The 18,927-nt window shown below is 38.5% G+C and overlaps 1 protein-coding gene across 2 annotated transcripts; it reads left to right on the top strand.

The window, feature by feature from the left end:
• The first annotated feature begins 5,153 nt into the window (after nt 1-5,153).
• Nucleotides 5,154-16,156, top strand: LOC132122866 (hepatocyte nuclear factor 1-beta-A). 2 transcript variants are annotated; one of them, XM_059533354.1, is made up of 9 exons: nt 5,154-5,651; nt 7,774-7,973; nt 8,490-8,760; nt 8,844-9,079; nt 12,485-12,645; nt 13,364-13,490; nt 13,571-13,750; nt 13,858-13,976; nt 15,810-16,156. In XM_059533354.1, exons 1-9 carry the CDS (start codon nt 5,287-5,289, stop codon nt 15,828-15,830), a joined length of 1,680 nt encoding a protein of 559 aa, XP_059389337.1. In that variant the 5' UTR covers nt 5,154-5,286; the 3' UTR covers nt 15,831-16,156. The 2 variants fall into 2 exon arrangements, with proteins under 2 accessions (XP_059389337.1, XP_059389338.1); XM_059533355.1 differs by having other exon boundaries at nt 8,844-9,067.
• Nucleotides 16,157-18,927: the final 2,771 nt, after the last annotated feature.

The following is an 18,927-nucleotide window of genomic DNA, read 5'->3' on the forward strand; positions in this document are numbered from 1 at the left end:
CTCTAGGCTGGAGGACGAAATGGGATTTGGTTGGCGTCTTTTTTCCTTGTTTTCATGCCTCAGTGTGTCTACATGTGTGTTTTTGGGTCATTTGTTTTCTCTGAGTCATTCCGTCTGAATATGCGCGAGCTATTAACCTGAGCACCAGCTGTCTGATGAATTGCCCAGCTCTAGTCACCTCTCTCCACCGCCACAACCGCTGAGCTTCAACTGTGCCCATTAGTTTCCAGCCAGTTTGAACTATCCGTAACAGAGTGCCGAATCTCATTTCAGGACGTTTGACCACACAGATGTCCAGGGCTGGTAAAAGAGTTTAAAATCAATGGAGCCTCTTCACATTTCCAGAGATTTCGAATTGTTCCCGTTTGCTACAAAAGCAAAATAAAAATCCACAATTGCATTTCCAAAAGAGGAAAAAATATAAAAAGTAAGAAGGTTGTCAAATTTGCTGTTACTTCCTCAGCCGTTGTGTTAGACACACTCACATAGCAGCAATAACTAGTTTTCTGAAACGCAAACTAAAGAGTAAAAAAACACTTTACTAGATTTATGAAGGAAACATAGTCTGTGTAAAGGGTCTGTTTGAACCCTCATGGTCTGTTTTGAAACAATATGTTTAGTGTCAGGTAGATTATTTAATTTTTTTTAACTGATTATCAATTTCAGACAGGATAATGTTGCATAACCCATTGAATGTTTTATGCATTGTATTATAAACACATTTTATTGTTTTTATTGTTTATTGGTAACGCTTTACAATAAAATTATACTTGTTAACTACATAAATTGACATGAACTAACAATAACAAACACTTTTACAGCATTTATTAATCTGTTAATTTCAACATTTACTAATACATTATAAAAATCAAATGTTGTATGTGTTATTTAATATTAATAACTAACATTAACACAGATTAAATAATACTGTAACAAATGTATTTATTTTTGTAAGTTAATGTTAGCAAATATATTAACTAATGCTAATGAGACCTTATTATATAGTGTAACCATATTTTTTCGACAATTTGTTTTTGAAGGGGTCAAATTGCCCCCCTTTTGATTAGGTCAGAATACATTATTTAAAAGAATTTGACAATTAATTTTTAATTGTACATAATTAAGGTCTCCCCAAATATAGCAACAGTAATTCAGTTTCACCAGAGCGTGAGCGTTAAAGAGATTAAATGCTGATTAATAAAAGTTAATTATATTTATTTATTTCATATTTGTATACAGTCTTTATTTATTTTGGGGTGCACTTAAAGGATTGTAGCCTATTTTATAGCCACACCTGGATGTTAATCTCGGGAGAAGAGCATGTTTAATTTATTGCACAAACTGCAAGTAATTTCAAGCTTGTTTTAGTAAAACCTTCTGAGCTGATGTAATGGTTCAGAATTGTGCTGAGACAGGCTAAAAGGAAGGGAGGTGTACGCACGGGGCCATGGAGCCCTGATGAGGAGCTAAAGAGCCTACCCTGACCCTGAACTAAGACCGGGTTTCCCCATAGATGCCTCCCAACCCAACTTCTTTAGAATAGTTCTCCTTATTGTCTCTGTAACAGGTGAACTTTCATCTGTTATAAAGGATTTGTAATTCCTGTGTGCCACAAGAAAGAATCAGTCTCATAGTCATGAATCAGTATTTGAATCAGAATATTCAGTCACTAGCATATTAACCATTTAAAGAAACAAAGAGGTCACTACAGGAGGAGGAAAGGCTATAAGTGGTTTGACTTGCCAATAAATCACCAACTCAAAGCCAGTGTGATTGGACAGGTCGTAACAAATAAAGGCATTTGATTCGCTGGCCCTACACACATGTCTAGTACTTGAAAGAATAAACACAACAGAGAGACTTTCATGTCTTGGGTGCCATTCAAGAAATGCATACGCATGTCCCCACACTTACTCTCTAGTGTGTTGACTGAGCCAACAGTGTTTCAATCAGTCAGTCAAGGCCCGAGACCCAGAGAGCCATGATGAACGACAATACGACCAATCACAGGCTATGTTTGTGCAGAGGGAGGAGAACCTGCAATCTGAACTACACTGTATTAGGCTTCAGCCTCAAGTCACTGGAGTCCAGATCTATTTTGACGTCTCAGTAACGTTTTAGATTTGAGATTTCCCAAAAGTCTGATTCAGTATGATGTCTGACATTGCTTTCTAAATGATCTGCTTTATAGATTTAATGTATAGCTTTTTACTGTTCTGTTATGACAGCAATTATCTAATTTGTATCTGTTTTTTTTTGTTTTTTTTTTGCAATTTTAGAAGAAACATCCAATGCAGAAATGATCTTTGAATCAAACGTAACCAAGGGCTGCCAAGTTTCCTCGGGGCAGATCAAAGTTACATGTGCTTTCAGTGGAAACTCTGATCCAATCAGATCAACTGTGCTCTTAATCAGTTCTTCACTGAAAGTTTCACAGTAAGAGCATCTCCATCAACCATTCCCAGGTATTACATCAGCTGATGATACTCACATCAGAATGTCTGCCATGCCCAAAAATGGGTGGCTGAAAATGTTTACACTAAATTGACAATTATTTGTTTTTAAATATGCTTTTTACTCATGTTCTTCCAGTACATCTAATAAGCCATCTTTAAATGACATATTCTTTAAGATATCATATATCAAGAATATAAAAATATACTGAACAGTTCAGTGTGGGAATCTTATTTTCCTCTTTTTGTTTTGGATTTTTTTTTTTTTCAGAAAGGACAAATAATTTTATTGAGCAGCAAATCAGTATATCAGAATGATTTCTGAAGGATCATGTGACACTGAAGACTGGAGTAATGATGCTGAAAATTCAGCTTTGCATCAAAGGAATAAATTACATTTTAAAGTATATTCAAATAGAAACCAGTTATTTTAACATTCCACAACATTGCTGTTTTTACTGTATATATGATCAAATAAAAATCTAATAAAGACCAAAACATTTGAATGGAAGTGTTTAATATTTTTTTTTATACTATAATATATTTAAATATATATATTTTACATAATAAATAAAAAAATCAATGGAAGTCACATTTCAGGTTAATTAGGTTTCTTTGGACATTGATATTACTGAGAAGATGTCCAAATGTGTCTTTTTAAATATATAATTAACCACAAAAACGAGAATTAGACATCACAAGTTGTTTTATATGAAAAACAAGCTCTTCAGTAGAGTGGAACGGTCGGAGGGTAAGGTCCGGGTTACTGTGTGGAACGAGACATGATCACACACACCATACCTTCTCTGCCCTTTTCGCCCAAAAAGTTTCCAAGCGTTCCGCTCTGTGCCCCAGACTGTGATGGAGGGAGGTTGAGGGCGGAGGGTCACACATCCAAATGGCTGCCAAAGCACAGTTTGTGTCAACCTGCTGTGCTCATAGTTAACCTAAAACCTCTTGCTTCATTCCGTTCACACTGACACCAGCACCATGAACCGACTTACACTAGATTCAGCTTGCTTTTGAAATTGGCAGATTTTTAGAAATCACTTTTTTCTTGCAGTCCTAAAGATAAATGTTCCAAAAGAGGGGCTTTGAATCCATAAGACCCTTGTCCACTGTGAAGAACCTTTTGTTCAGTGGCAAGGTTCCAGGGATGTTAAAGGTTCGATGCCAGTAAAAAAGCCTGATCTTTAAGAATATATAATAAAACACACAAATCGCAGAAGTACCAACAGTCAGCCTTCAACTAAGTATACAGAAAATAATTATTCCTTAATATTCTTCTATTCCTTTACCACACTATTTTCATTAACAAATTTAAAATCTATATTCAAATATCAGCCTCTTCATAGAAATTGTTAGGAGTGCAGATAGTAGAGAAACTTTGTTGTTTGGTCTTTTCTTTCTCCAAATTTTCAGAATTACTCATTATTGAACAGATGTCTTTAAGTTCATGTGTTCCTGTGATGGTGAATGTCAGTTATGGAGTGAGTCTCAGGCACCTGGCAGTAATTGAGTATTTGCATGCACTGTTACTCCAACTGCTCCACAGCACACACGTTCAAACTGTCCCCTCTGGAGCAGTTCTGTGGTTTTTTATCTAAATGTTTTGCTATTTAGTACAAATATTGCAAATGGTAAAAAGATGCATTATGTTTTTTTTCTTTTCTGTTCATTCTACTGAAAAATCATCTTAAATCATTTAAGACAAAATTGAGAGAAAAATTGAGAGAACAATTTAATTAAATTAAAAAAAAAATTCAGCAGGGCAAGCATTTTGTAGTGTTAATATGGTCTATGTCAATCTTCTCTCTGTTTCTCGACATGCTTTGCTGTATAACCTGCATTCAAAATTTCACAATAATTCATAATTCACAATAATTTTTTTTTTTGGGGGGGGGGGGGGTAAATAGTGTTTGCTGTTTGAAATCTGTAAACACAATTTGCATCTATTGTTTGAAAGTGCTCTGATCATTTGAAAAACTTGAGTTTCCTTTCCATTCATTTCAGCAGGCAACTGACAGGACAAAATAAAAGAAGTTTAATCATATTTGCAGGTGAAGGAATGGACAGCTTTAATTGAAATGTTGCTTAACAAGAAATATGGCTAAAGAATTGAATCCCTTTTTTTTAAAGAAACATTTTATTGTTTGTGAACAAGTGATAAGTGAAAAGTGCACATACTGCTTTGCTTAGCGACATTAGGCCTTATATATAAATGACTTTTCACGCTTTTAACTATTTCTTTGATTTTTGATGATACTGTCATTGTCCCTGAGACATCATCAAGCAATTTATAATTTTTTTTAAGTTACATTTTGGATTAAAGTTCTTAAACATATTATAAAAACATCATTAGTCTGATCCCAGTGGCATCTATGACCTATGAATTCATACAGATACATTTAATAAATAGGCCGAGGTAAAACATTCTTATAATTCTCAACATTTTAGAGCTATTACTATTGTTATTATTATTATTATATTATTATTATTATGATGATGATGATGATGATGCGTTATAACCAAAGTGGACAGAGTCCGAAGTTCTTCAGAGTTGTGCTGATAACAGTGTGTAAACACGCTGTACCTGCGCGTCAGTCAATATGGCCCGGGACAGCTCATTTGCATAACGGCCCCGCCCACTCATTACCATATTTTTTTAATAGCCTGCCCTCTGGAAGCATCATGGCAAGTTATATCGTTCAGTCCGACAGGGAAGTGGCTCAACTTCTCAGAGCAGGTGTTTTCGGAGGAGCTCAATGGAGGCGTGAGGAGGGGAACTTTCATATATTTTCCTCTTTACACACCTTGCGTACTAAACTTTTAGATGTTTGCAAAAATGGTTTCTAAGTTGACATCTCTGCAACAGGAGCTTCTGAGCGCCTTGTTGGACTCTGGAGTGACTAAAGATGTGCTTCTGCAAGCGTTGGAGGACCTGGACCCGAGCCCGAGCGCTTTTGGAGTTAAACTGGACGGTCTGCAGATGTCCCCCTCCGGGTCCAAGCTCAGTGACACGGACACAAAGCCGGTGTTTCACACGCTGACCAATGGACACGGTAAAGGGAAGTTATCAGGGGATGAGGGCTCAGAGGACGGGGATGATTTCGATACCCCTCCGATCCTGAAAGAGCTTCAGTCCCAAAACACGGAGGAAGCCGCGGAGCAGAGGGCAGAAATCGACAGAATTTTGGCGTAAGTTTCTGCTTCGGCTATTATCACTTGCTTTAATTAAAGAGATAAAAGTGGAAAAAACAGGCAACGATCAGCTGAACTGACATTTAGGCTACTTTTGACAGGCAGCTATACGTTTGGCATTAGGATTAAATAGACTACAAAACACTTATTAATTTTATATGCACAAACATCTTCATGAAAACATTTACCAAAAATGTGCTACTATAAAAACGAATTGACGCTGTACTGTAAAAAACCCCCCACAACAACAACAATCCACTAAAATAGAAGTTTAAATGCTGCCATCGAAAATATCAATTTTAATTTAATTAGGCAACTGATTGAAGTTTTGAAAATCCTTAACGTTTAGTATAAATGACAGAAATTATTGTGACGGGTTAAATGCATAAGAGTCAAAGGTATGATAATACTATAAAGAAAACATTTGAACAGCCTGAAATCACGGAAACGAAATTCAGTGATGATTTTTCTGAAAAGATAAATCTACCGGTGTTTACAAATTTTAAAAGCACGCGCCAGTGTTTCCTCTTTTCACATTCTGGTTACTAATTATCTACGTGAGTTATTTCTTTAGCTTAGAGATTTATCAACTAAAGAAGATCTATTTATTATTAACCACATCTGCCCTCTCGACAGAAAATAAAAAGCGCGCGCTGTTGTCTGAGTTCAGGGTCTTTGGAAGTTGTTCGCAGAATAGCTCATTATTTTAGGCCACGTACAATTATTCATAATTAGCCTATTATTTGTCACTATAATTATTAAAATAGTTTATATATATATATATATATAAAATATTCAAATATTTCAAATATTTAAATATATTTAAAAACAATAGCTGTAAAAAAATATCACACAGACTATAAGTGAAAGTAGCCTATAGGCCTAACTGTATTGTTATTTTTTTTTTATATATATAATTCAGCATATTTCATGTTTACAGCAGTAGTAACGTCACGAAATAGTGATGAAAATCAAAACTAAAGCACGTGGAGTTGAGTTATTAATTTTATCCTATAAATCATCAACTGAAAGACACACAATGACGAACGATTAGTGTGAATGGAGATCTAGTTATTCATTGTCGAAAGTTATAAACCAAGTTCGCTCACAGACAAATGTCTTGTCAGTCTCCGAATCAAACCGTCTGGACAGATTTCAGGGGCAGACGTTTAACCTAAAAATGGTAAGACATCATTTTGTTTTAATGTAGGCTACTTTAATATAGCCGTACCTCAGGTTTACTTGCTCGCTTTTCTGCGTTCTTTAGGCTTTTAATTTTTAAGTCTGTTTTTTTTACTAAGTTAATAATAAACATTACACAGCTTTTTATTTTTATAATTAGCAATATAATTAGTAATAGATTTTTTTGTTGAATTAACAGCAATCTTAACAACCATACGCACTAAGATATTTCCGTGTAACTTTCTTTCTTTCTTTCTATATAACCTATTTTCTTTTTATTATTAATTTCACATTCACTAGATAAATGTGGGCTATGTAGCATCCAGTAGCTTTGTACAGATGAGTAAAAAAAATTATTTTGAAGCTAATAGCAGTATTTAATTTTTTAATGGAGCAAAAATAAGTAGAAATAAGTGTAAGACTTTATAAGTCAATATTTAAAAGTCATATGAAATAAGTTTGGTTTCTCTAATTTAAACCATCCTTTTTGTTCTAGTTGTTAAAAAAAATCGGCTGATGCATATGTTTTAAACCATGTTAAACTACACTGTACGATCTGATATTTTGCTTTGAAATGGCTTTTTAATGTTCTCTTTGAATAAAATACAGCTGCCATGAAGTCTTTCTCTTGTCCTTAACTTGTCCTTTTGTAATTAAATCACAGTGGTTGAATTGCGCGCACGCAATGAAGTCTTTAACCTTTGGAATAATTTACAACCTTTTGAATACACTGATTAACGATTGTTTATTAGCGCTTTAAACAATTGACCGCATTTACAGAACTTAACATGTTAAACAGATTATAAATAGACTATAATAAATGTGAAAAAAGCGAAACCAACTATTAAAAGCTGTCCTATGCTACTAATAAGATCATATAAAATGAGAGTGTTGTAGTTGATGTTATGTTTAATGTTTCGGCCTTTTTTTTTTTTAGAGAGGACCCGTGGCGCGCGGCCCGCATGATCAAAGGCTACATGCAGCAGCACAATATCCCTCAGCGCGAGGTGGTGGATGTGACAGGCCTCAATCAGTCGCACCTGTCGCAGCACCTGAATAAAGGCACGCCTATGAAAACGCAGAAACGCGCGGCGCTCTACACCTGGTACGTCAGGAAACAGCGGGAGATCTTACGACGTAAGTTAATATTTGTATTTCTTGCTGCATTTTCTGTTCTGCAGTTTGAATAATATAAAACTTGCTGGTTTAGTTACGTGCAATTGAATAGTATCAAGCACCAAAAAATAAAAAAAAATAAAAAGTCATTTATTCCTTTCATATATGAATTATGAATTATACAAAAAAATAGAAAATCTTTCTCCACAAAAAATTTCCATTCTTTTTTTTTCTGAAATGATGTAATTTTGTATATATTCAGATCTGTGCAATGCAGTAAGAGATTTAGAGATATGCCTACTGTAATTAATTATTATTATTATTATATATATATATATTTTTTTTTAAGATATACTTATTGCATAACTTTTGTTATATAATTTTTTTACATTTAGGTTGTCATAAAAAGCACAATGACTTATAAATGAGCAAGGGACAAAGGTCATCATCCATGGTTGTTTGGTGCAACATCATATATGCATGTTTATAGGAATATTCTGCAAGCAACATCAAAATCCCTTTCTTTTATACTTTCAGAATTCAACCAGGCCTCGCAAGGCTCTGGCAGCAACATGTCAGACAAAGCCAACCAGGATCAGGTGCTACTTTTTTTCTCTGAGTTCAGTCAGTCCGGGCAGGTTATGGCGCAGTCAGGGGATGATGCTGGCATTGAACCTGCTTGCAAGAAGATGAGACGCAACCGCTTCAAATGGGGGCCTGCATCCCAACAGATCCTTTACCAGGCTTACGAACGACAGAAGAACCCCAGCAAAGAGGAGAGGGAGGCACTGGTGGAGGAGTGCAACCGGTATGGATGGACTTGCTATAAATGTCAAAACTATTTCCTCACTTTCCCAGTTATGCTAATATGTTTCTCTTGACTGCATTTAGAGCTGAATGCCTCCAGAGAGGAGTATCACCATCCAAAGCTCATGGGCTTGGCTCCAACCTGGTCACAGAGGTGCGAGTCTACAACTGGTTTGCCAATAGGCGGAAGGAAGAAGCCTTTAGACAAAAATTGGCTATGGATGCCTATAGCGGGCCAACGCACAATCTGAACTCCCTTCTTACACACAGCTCCCCGCATCATCCACAAACCAGCAGCTCACCACCAAGTAAGATGCAAGGTACTGACACATTAATTGCAATCTTGTGTATATTATTTGATATTTCGGTTAGCCTGTGAATGTGGTTTAGGGTCTGAAAATACAATCATTGATTATTGGTGGCCTTTTTGGTGGTATAGTCTGGCAGTTATAATTAGCACAAATTCATCATTATCATTCCAGCAGTTGAAGAGGAGATGACATAGTTAGTGAGATCAGAGGGAAAGCAGGGAGCAGGGCAGTGATCAATGAGACTTACAGAGTGAGCTGAGCAAATTGCATTGTTATTCCCAGCTTTGAAACACACACCAAGAACAATCTGCATTGTACCTGCAATCTCAGCTTTACTGAAGTCAGCAGGCAAGAATGAGACACAAAGAGCAGCCACCCTTGGACAGGACTCTGGGTCACCCTCGGGTCATGTGGCTCAACTCACTCTTAAGGCCTAGTTATACCTGTAGATTCACTGCTGTTTACTGCAGGCCCCACTCCTCTGTTATCTGACAAATTGTATTCCCAGAAAGATTTATTGACTTGGTTTGATATGGCAAGACTTTCGGCAGTAAAAGAAACACACTCTTTGACTCAACCAGCTTATTACCTATTGTTGCTCTTTCATGTTTGAGCACCAAAGAGTCCGAGTGCTTTTGCAGTGGTTGTGTTGCTTGTTTCTGGACCTGTGGCACAGCAATGAGTGGCTGGTCTGTTTGCGTGTGGTGTTTCCCTCTGCACACCTGACCAGTCAGTGACCTCAGGTTGTGTGTAAATTTGAGTAGGAAGGGGGTGGAACGTGATGGGGTCGGCCTTCTCTTCCATACTCTCAGTTGAGGGACTTAAAAGGTGTCCCAGTAGTGCCCTGCCAGCAGCATCAGCTGTTTTTGGTGTCAGAAGCTGGCCTGACAAGAATGGCACAGCAGGACCTCTCATCACGTTGCCAGGGCACGGCCTGTATTATGCACGCTTAATTGACAATTAAAATCCTTGGCTACTACATCTCCCAGGCCTTTGATAAGGAACTCCCCTCTTCCCTGATTTCTTTACCCTCTCCCGGCAGGGAATCCTATTGTCTGTGGCATATTAGAAGACTGTAGTGACTGTAACCGAGGTTCATTTATCTGTGCTGGGCCAGGGGGAGGGACACCTAGAAGCTCCTCTCACCTTTATGGGATAGAGGCAGTGACTGGGCTCTGAGTAAAACAGCAGGAGCTGTCCGCTGGACTATTGGCTCTTTTCGGGCCAGACAGGACTGATGAGCCCCTTCTGATCAAGGTATGGAGGGTACTGAGTGATTCTCGGTCTCAGCCCCCCTCCCGGAAACAACACAAACCCAGGTTTTGTTAAAAAGGTCGTTACTAGGTCAGATCAGACAGAGACTACTTTTTTATTGATTCTGGTTTGGCCTGTTGATAACAGACCGGCCATTTTGCCGCTGCTGGAAGGTCAACCGATATGTGCTTTTGGGGGCTGGCTGTGATCTTCCCTGCGTTTGTGTTGTAGTGCCGTTGGGAAAGCAAACTGCTTCCAGAATGCTCTTTGATCCTATTTAGGTAAAATATGTTGGAGTGGTTGTCTCTAAAACAGTAGCTATTTATTTTTAAAACAATTAGTAAAGAAACTTACATTTGGGACTGTTACCCCATGACCAAGGAAACCAGAAATGTAGCCTTTAAGTAATAAGGTAATAGCAAAGGACAAGAAGAGGACAGAAGAGTTCAACTCTCCTTGCTTTGTCTATTGATGGCCACAGAAAGGCTGAAAGGCTGCGTACGTCCTGCTAAGACCCAGGAGGCCTCTCATATGCGACAATGCTATAATGGCCACTGCCTGGGCATGAAGAGCAAGGCTTTGATATTACATGCGTCCCAGGGAGAGCTGAACCTTTTAAAACCTGTTGAAGTCTACTGCTACCACTCCCCTTTAGGATTTCCCACCACCTTCTGCCCTTTAACCAAGGTTAACCGAGGTGATTACAAAGTGCATGTTAAGAGAAAGAAAACCGATTCATAAGAAGTGACAGAACAAAACATTGTTCAGGAGTGCATTTCCCAAAAGCAACTATGGTTCCAAGTTCTGTTGTTAATACAACTTGTGACCATAGTTTAGCTAATGATGCTTTTGGGAAATGCACCCCATGGCAACTGATCAGTAAAGTATTTAGCTATTTTGAGAATATCGCATTAGCCGATAATCTTGTACATTGTCTAGATATTGCAATCAGCACTGGTCGTTGGTTGCTTTTCTGAATAGTGTAATGAAGACTTAGTTTATGATACCATTCCATGTAACTTTTATGTCACATTCTCTGAGGTTGTATTTTGGTTCCTGGTTCCCTGAGAAACTGAGCCCTCCTGCTGGTCAGCATGGTCCAGACTGCGCAGACCTAAATGACTGAGTGTGAGAGGAGATCCCTGCAGTCCAAGTGAATGCCTGACGGATTCAGACAATAGCCTTCTCTCTTCCTGACACTTTTAGTGGGTGCACGGTAGTAAAGTAAAGACTGTTTATGGTTGCTAGCCCATTGTGTGCTGAGCAGGTTGTAGGCCCAATGGAGTGCTTTATTGTCCTGCGTTGGTGTTTACAAGACAGTGTAGAGAGCTGGCAATGCTGTAAGTGTGCAGAGGGGAGCAAGATTGTGTCTGCAGAGTTCTCCTGCACAATGAAACTCAACACAGGGATCGGATCAATTGTTTTGTTCTAAGACCTTTCTGTTATTTTTGCAGTTCTGCTAGTTATTTAGCTATTTGTTTGGTGCATCACTCAGGAAAAGAGGCTACCACAAATAAGGTTTATTCCATTCTGCAGTGTCATCATCTTGCTTGACTGGCCACCCTGGTATTTGAATGTGGGAGTGAAAATCTTTTGGGCTGGAAAATGCATCTAACATTAGTATTAATTGAGCAATGTTTACTATGTTCATATCTGTGGCACTTAGAGCCAGTAAATGAATTCCTTTGTCCCAGAATAGTCAAGAGCACCCAAAGAAGATAAAACAGAGAATTAAATTTTGGTAGAGCATAATTCCCTCATAAAGCCTCATTTCATGTAGATCAGGAGTGTCCAGTCATGCTCCTGGAGGGCCACTACACTTTCTCCAACACACCTGCCTGAAAGTTTCTAGTAATCCTGAAGACCTTAATGTGCGGGTTCTAGGCTGGAAGGTGGCCCTCCAAGAGAAGGTTTGGACCCTGACGTATATTATTCCAACAAAGTTCTGAAGGTCAGTGCGGCATAGTTTTTAGAGTTGCAGACAACCCACATGTACACATTTGGATGACCTTGACCAACCAAGGACCAGGTGCAGAGGCCCCAGTTTGTTTGCTCTACCCTAACTTGTCTGTGGCCAACAGATACAGACTGGGACAAATTTAAAAAAGCAGCCAGGAGGCTAAATCTGCCATTTTTCTCTCTTGTTTTCTACTTCAACAGGTGTCCGGTACAGCCAACAAGGTCCTGGTGAAGTCAGTTCCTCCACAACGATCAATCACCATAGCAGCAATGCCATGACAACCAGCCAATCAGTGTTACAGCAGGTCTCTCCGGGGGTTCTGGACCCCAGCCACAGCCTTCTGTCACCTGACGCCAAGATGGTGAGCACTTCTGAGCCCAGATAAGATAACGCCATGTCTGGTCTTGACACAGAAACACAAAGTAGGGCCTGATAAATATTACCATCACCCAAACTGGGCTTACAAACACTGCATTGTGCTTCCCAGTGCTAAACCGAGAAGCAGTCAGTAGGCCTTGGCCCACAGCGCACCGCAGGGCCAAACTTAGCAAATGTTAGCCAGTGGTAGTGAGAAAGGGGCATGTCCATGGCTGTGCCAACAAACTTGACAAAGAAACACTCTGTTTGTATTGATTAAATGCCCTGCAGAGAAGGAGAAGGGTGGAGTTGTGCTTGTTCTCTTTCGGTTGAGTGACACCGGTACTCAGTTAAGTTGTTATCTGAATACTAATGTTTGAGTTGGGTGAGATGTTCATGAAGCTTTTTGTTTCAGGACAATTTTCTATGCATTAATATTTCTGGAAAGGCCGCTATGTTTTACTACAGGTCAAATTCGTCATGGTTTAGGTTGTGTTTCTGTCAACGGGAGTCCACATAGGAGGAAGGGAGTACGACAGCTGCTTATCTGAGCAGTCAGACGGTTGTCTGAGCATGGCCTCCTCTCAGCTCGGCTTATTCAAATAAAGCTCTGTGTCTCTGTCAGGGCTCTGATACCTTCTTAAGATAAGAGTACAGTTGAAACAGTTGTGACAGAAGCATTCTAGTCATTCTATTGAACTATTGGTGCATTTTCTTCACAGATCTCAGTATCAGGCGGAGGTCTTCCTCCAGTCAGCACCCTGACCAACATCCATGCATCCCACCACATGCACCAACAGACCCACAACCTCATTATGCCCCTTTCTGGAGTCATGGCCATTGCACAAAGTGAGTGTCCAACCACCCTGCCTTCCATTTCAAATTTTTCATGCATTTTCCACTTGACACCTCATTGTTGTCGCATCCAGGTTTAAACACATCGCAGGGACAGACGGTACCTGTCATCAACAGTGTTGCAAGCAGTCTAGCAGCATTGCAACCGGTGCAGTTCTCGCAGCAGTTCAATGGCCCTCACCAGCAGCTCATGCAACAGTCATCCAGCCACATGAGCCAGCAGCCCTTCATGGCTTCTGTCTCACACTCACACAGTCAGTCCATTTCTTCTGCCCAGTATCTAGTGATCTAGTCAAGATCAAATCATTTTCAAGACCTTTGACTGGCTGTTGATGTGACCATCTGCTTGTTATCTTAACAGTGTACTCACACAAGCAGGAGCTGCCCCAGTACTCTCACTCTTCTCGGTTTCCCCCTGCCATGGTGGTGACAGACTCCAACAGCCTCAGTACGCTGAGCTCAATGTCCTCCAGCAAACAGGTCAGTCATCCACAGCATTTACCAACATGCATTAACGTCTCTTGGATCTGCTCTAACAGAGCTGATTGGTTTATTCAGTGACTGCTCAGGTCTATCTGTGTGTCCTACAAATGGAAAGTGAGGCCTCTGCAAACTTCTTTTTGGGAAATAAAGCCACGTGGGATGGAATTGTAAACTGTAATCACTTTTATCTTCACTAATGCTCCAAAGATACTAATCACATGATCAACAAACCTTTTAAGCCATTTTCTATCAATCTATTTCATTTTTTGCTTGTTTGCTGTATCTTTGACTGTCACTGGGGCAAAGTAATAGTGGCGAATACAAAAATACTCATAAAAAGTGATACCCAAAAATGCTTATCATTGGATTTGTTTCATATTAGGTCCCAGAATATTTTTTTTACAGTTCTTAAGTTAGCATGGACTCCACTAAATCTAACATTTGCACAAATGTATAAATAATCCACAGTCCGTCTCAATATACTGGCAAGAGTACATGGATTGCACATTTTTATATTTACGAAATAAGGCAAAATGCTATTCTGATATTTAAGATGTGCCACTTTTATTGAGTTTTTCAGTCAACCTGGTTTTAATCTGTGCACAAACCCAGTCTGCTTCACTGTCTTTTGTTTATCTGGGTTTGTTGTACATCTCAATCAGTGAAGCGAGCCAACGTGTGGATACTCCTCAGAATTCCTATTTCCTTTGAACTGCTTGACCAATCAGTCACCCATGATCCCAGTCTGAGCATGGCATGATTGATCAAACCGACTTTTGTTCCGTCTTTTCTTTCTTTCTTTCTTTCTTTCTTTCTTTCTTTCTTTCTTTCTTTCGCTCTGTAATTATTTTCTTTCTTTCAATGCAATTTATAATTTATATATATATATATATATATATATATATATATATATATATATATACACACATATATATATATACATATATATATATATATATATATTAAATTATATAAATTGTTTTTTTGTTTTTTTCACACGCAATGCAACATCACACCTGAGTCCAATTTAGCAGTGCGGTCCGGAAATGATCTTCACTGTTAATCAGCTATCATGCTCTTTCGGCTCCCCTGCCATGGACGGGAGTGTAGGCAGTAATTACACCTCTTTCCTTTTCCCCTGCACTCTGACCGCTCTAGCCTGAAATGCGGTTGCAGTCACTGCTTTCACATGCCCAATTTCCCACGCTGCCACATCACTGGCAGCACTGATGCTGACGGCTTAAACTTCCTACCAGCATGTGCTCCACTTATCAAGATCTTGTCTCTAATTCTGGATAACTTGCAAATATCCTAAATATTTCACTTACTAAAAACACTTTTTAGTTGGTTTAAAGCATTTAGATATCACAGGTATGTGGTTCCTCAACCCCCCAGTACTGAGAGAGCAATTTCAAACTCTTATCAGCTTGCTGTATTTGGACTGGGCGGTGCAGTGGGTGTTCAGGGGGACATTACAAACCACGCTCGGCCTTTATAACCCTCCTGTTTGCTGAGCTTTCCCACCCAGCCCAACAACAAAAACTCACCTCCATTTGGAGACCTGCATCTAATGAGTGTAGTCTGAGCAGCTGGCTGGCACCTTTATCAGGTGAGGCTGTTTGTCGGCCAGCGGGTCACCACAGGGTCACCTGCCTCTCCCTCTCCAAAGAAAGAGTAAAAACGCCCCAAACAATATGAAAACTTTGGTTACAATGGGAAAGAATGCACACGGATGAGGTGTATATTTGGTCAGGTGTGGCTGATAAGGAAATTCCGCACTCATACAGAATGCTTATATGACCGTTTCCTCTTTCTCTCTTTATTTTGCAGTGTCCACTGCAGGCCTGGTGAGCACGTACACCTGACTTCCTCGATGCCTAGCAACAGGAGCACATCGTCCCCTCCTCCATTCCCCCTCATCATGCCTGTATCCATGGCAACCCATATTAAGTGCAAGCGGCACTCTGGATGATGAGTCAGTCAATAAACCAAGGAATGCAGGACTGACGAAAGCGGACACTGTTAGGTCAATCGATCAACAAGGGTACAGTATTTTACATCTCAGTGATGGACAAACCATATTGAGGAACATGGGTGATCACGAAGAACAAACTAATAGGAAACACAAGACAAAGCTACAGATACAAAGACCTGAAAGGAATGGAGAGACCTGATTTCCTGGGAGCACAGTGTGTGTCCACATGTGCCTGGTGAAGACATTATAATCGAACTGTGTGGACACAATGACAATCAGCCAATGTTAGAAGCATCTGAAGGAGTTTATGTAATGTGTAACTGATGCAAAGACGTCTTCCATGAGATCTGAATGCTTAGACAATGTTCTGTACAGTTCAATGTAAATACAAGCAATTATTATATCATTAGTATAAAGGATGTAAATATTCAATAGTTCATGTGGAGTGCTGTTTTATCTGTCTAAACATGTAAACTGTGATTCAGGATGTGACAATCTATGGGGCAGGTATGACGTATTGGAATATGCAATGTGTCGCGACTTTTTTTTGATGACTTTTGTTGACGTAAACTCTAAAAAGTGAGATAAATGTTAACGCACAGTCAACAAAACCTTAACCCATCGATCTCCCTGCAACCCTGATTTTAAAATAGACGCCAATGACACATAGATAAGAGTCATCTTTCTGTGCCAGGACTTCCACAGTATGACAGAATCCCATCCAAGAAATACTGGATTAAGATATGGTAGAGCAGAGAGACAGATTACTCCATCCGCATAGCAGGTCACCATCTTTGAGATATCGACGGAAACGGCCATGAGTCATGACGTGCTTTTCTAAACTAAATATTGACTTAAAATCAAACTGTCATTGTTATGGTGGAGAGATACGAATCAAATGGATGACAGAATGGTTATCAGAAGGAACTTCATGAAAGTTGGGAAATTTAGTCAATTCACCATTTTAAACAGGATTACCTGCTAACGCCACTCTAAACTACCAGGAAGCATTGCGAAGTAGCTTTTATTGTGGCTCTTGGTTTAGGTTTTTTTTATACATTTGCTGGCATGTATGTCCGCAGTTTCAAAACAGACATTGTAATTTTGGTAAACTGAAGAAACTAGTGCACACGTCCCCGTCTAAAAGTTTGAATACTCATCAAAAGGTCATTTCAATGTTTGTTTTTAATGTTGTTGACTATGTTCCCACTGCCGGTCGACCTGAGTGTTGGTTTGTCCTACTGTTTAATGTTGGATTTATACAAAATGTGATTCTTTCCACATTGTATTATTTTTGTATAAAATGAAATCAATCTTTTAAAATCATTATTTATGCTTTACGAAAAAAGTTTCAAGTAAAGTTTTTTTTCCCTCAGGATTGGTAACAATGGTTTGTCTTTGATTTGACATGTGAAATTAGATCATATTCTGTATTTCTTATAAATTTCCTCATACTAAATATTATAGTGTTTGCCAAACTACTATGCAGTTTTACTGTCTCTTGCACAGTTTTTCTCTTCAACACGATTATTTTTATGACATGGGTTGGAATGTGTTTCCATTCAGCAAGAACCCATTACCAACCTCTCCTTCCTGCGACAATATGTCTTGTTAAATCATGAAAACCTTAGGATGAAGAGCTTGATTGTAATCTCAAACTTGAAGGGAAAAATTCTGTCATCATTTACTTACCTTACCACTTGTTCCAAACCTGCATGAGTTTCTTCTGCTGAACACAAAGGAAGATATTTTTAAGAATGTTGGTATCCAAACAGTTGATGGTAGCCACGATGACAGAATTTTCATTTTTGGGTGAACTATCAATTTAAGTCTATTTTAAGAATTAAAATGCAAAATGTTTTTTGTCCAGGTGCTTTTCATTAGAATTGGGATCATGTCAGGATTGAGTCTGGGAAAGATGCTGGATGTTTCAAATATGCTGTGTTTTGTTCAGCAGCATGAGTGAGGATCAAATGCATGTCTGGAAGAAAACCTCCCTGTTGCTTTTTGTTTTCCTCCTACAGGTCTGAAACAACAATTTTAAAAATTCCCCTCATAGGCTATTACTAAACTTGGAGGATGAGCTGCATGTTGTTGATGGGAATGAAACTCATGCCAATGCCACACGGTAAGAGTGACCACATTGTTGCTGTAAGGGTGGAAGAGAATGCTCGGCTCCCTCAAGACAATATATGATGCTGTAATTAGGTGATTTACCTCCTTCTGCTCAAACTAAATGCACAACATTTACTTATTATAATATGGCCTCTTTTATTAAAACAAGTGTTCTGTTTTTATTGAAATAACTCCTCATTTACAATTACACAATTTGTCTGTGTATGTCGAGACTAACAAATTAAATTTTCATCACTAGAATTTTGTTTAATAACCTTGAAAAGATGGTGGTGAAAATGTCAAACTTCTGAAATAGTTTGACTCGTTTGTCTCGCTAAAATTAGTTTCATAGCTAGCATTTTGCGTTTTATTTTTTATATTTTTAAAAAATCAAATCATTTTCACATTTGACTGGAAATTATGCTCATTAAAAAATTTGGTTAACGAATTATATTTTCTGATGTTTGTTCTCTTCAAACTTCACATCTCTTTACTTGCACTGTCACCTTGGTAATGAAGTCTACTAATCTTTGAAAGTTTGACATGACGAATGTGGGACAGTCAGATATTTGTTTTAAAATTGACATCAATATTACAAATGTTTAAGTTTTCATATTTTAGGCAAAAAAAGGCAAAGGGTGAAACAATTAAATCTATACATATAAGGCGAACTATAACTAAAATATTGAAATAAAATAAATTCTGTAAAAACAATTTAGTCTGTTAGTTGTAATAATCATCCAAAAGCACATATATATTATTGAAGAGGCACCCAGAAGCATATTTTGTGTAATTCTGTTACCTTGATGCCAGTGACATGCTGATTGCAGCTCAAGCTGTATTCATTTTACATTTATT

This window comes from Carassius carassius, chromosome 41 (assembly GCF_963082965.1).
Source record: "Carassius carassius chromosome 41, fCarCar2.1, whole genome shotgun sequence".
Lineage (NCBI taxonomy): Eukaryota > Metazoa > Chordata > Actinopteri > Cypriniformes > Cyprinidae > Carassius > Carassius carassius.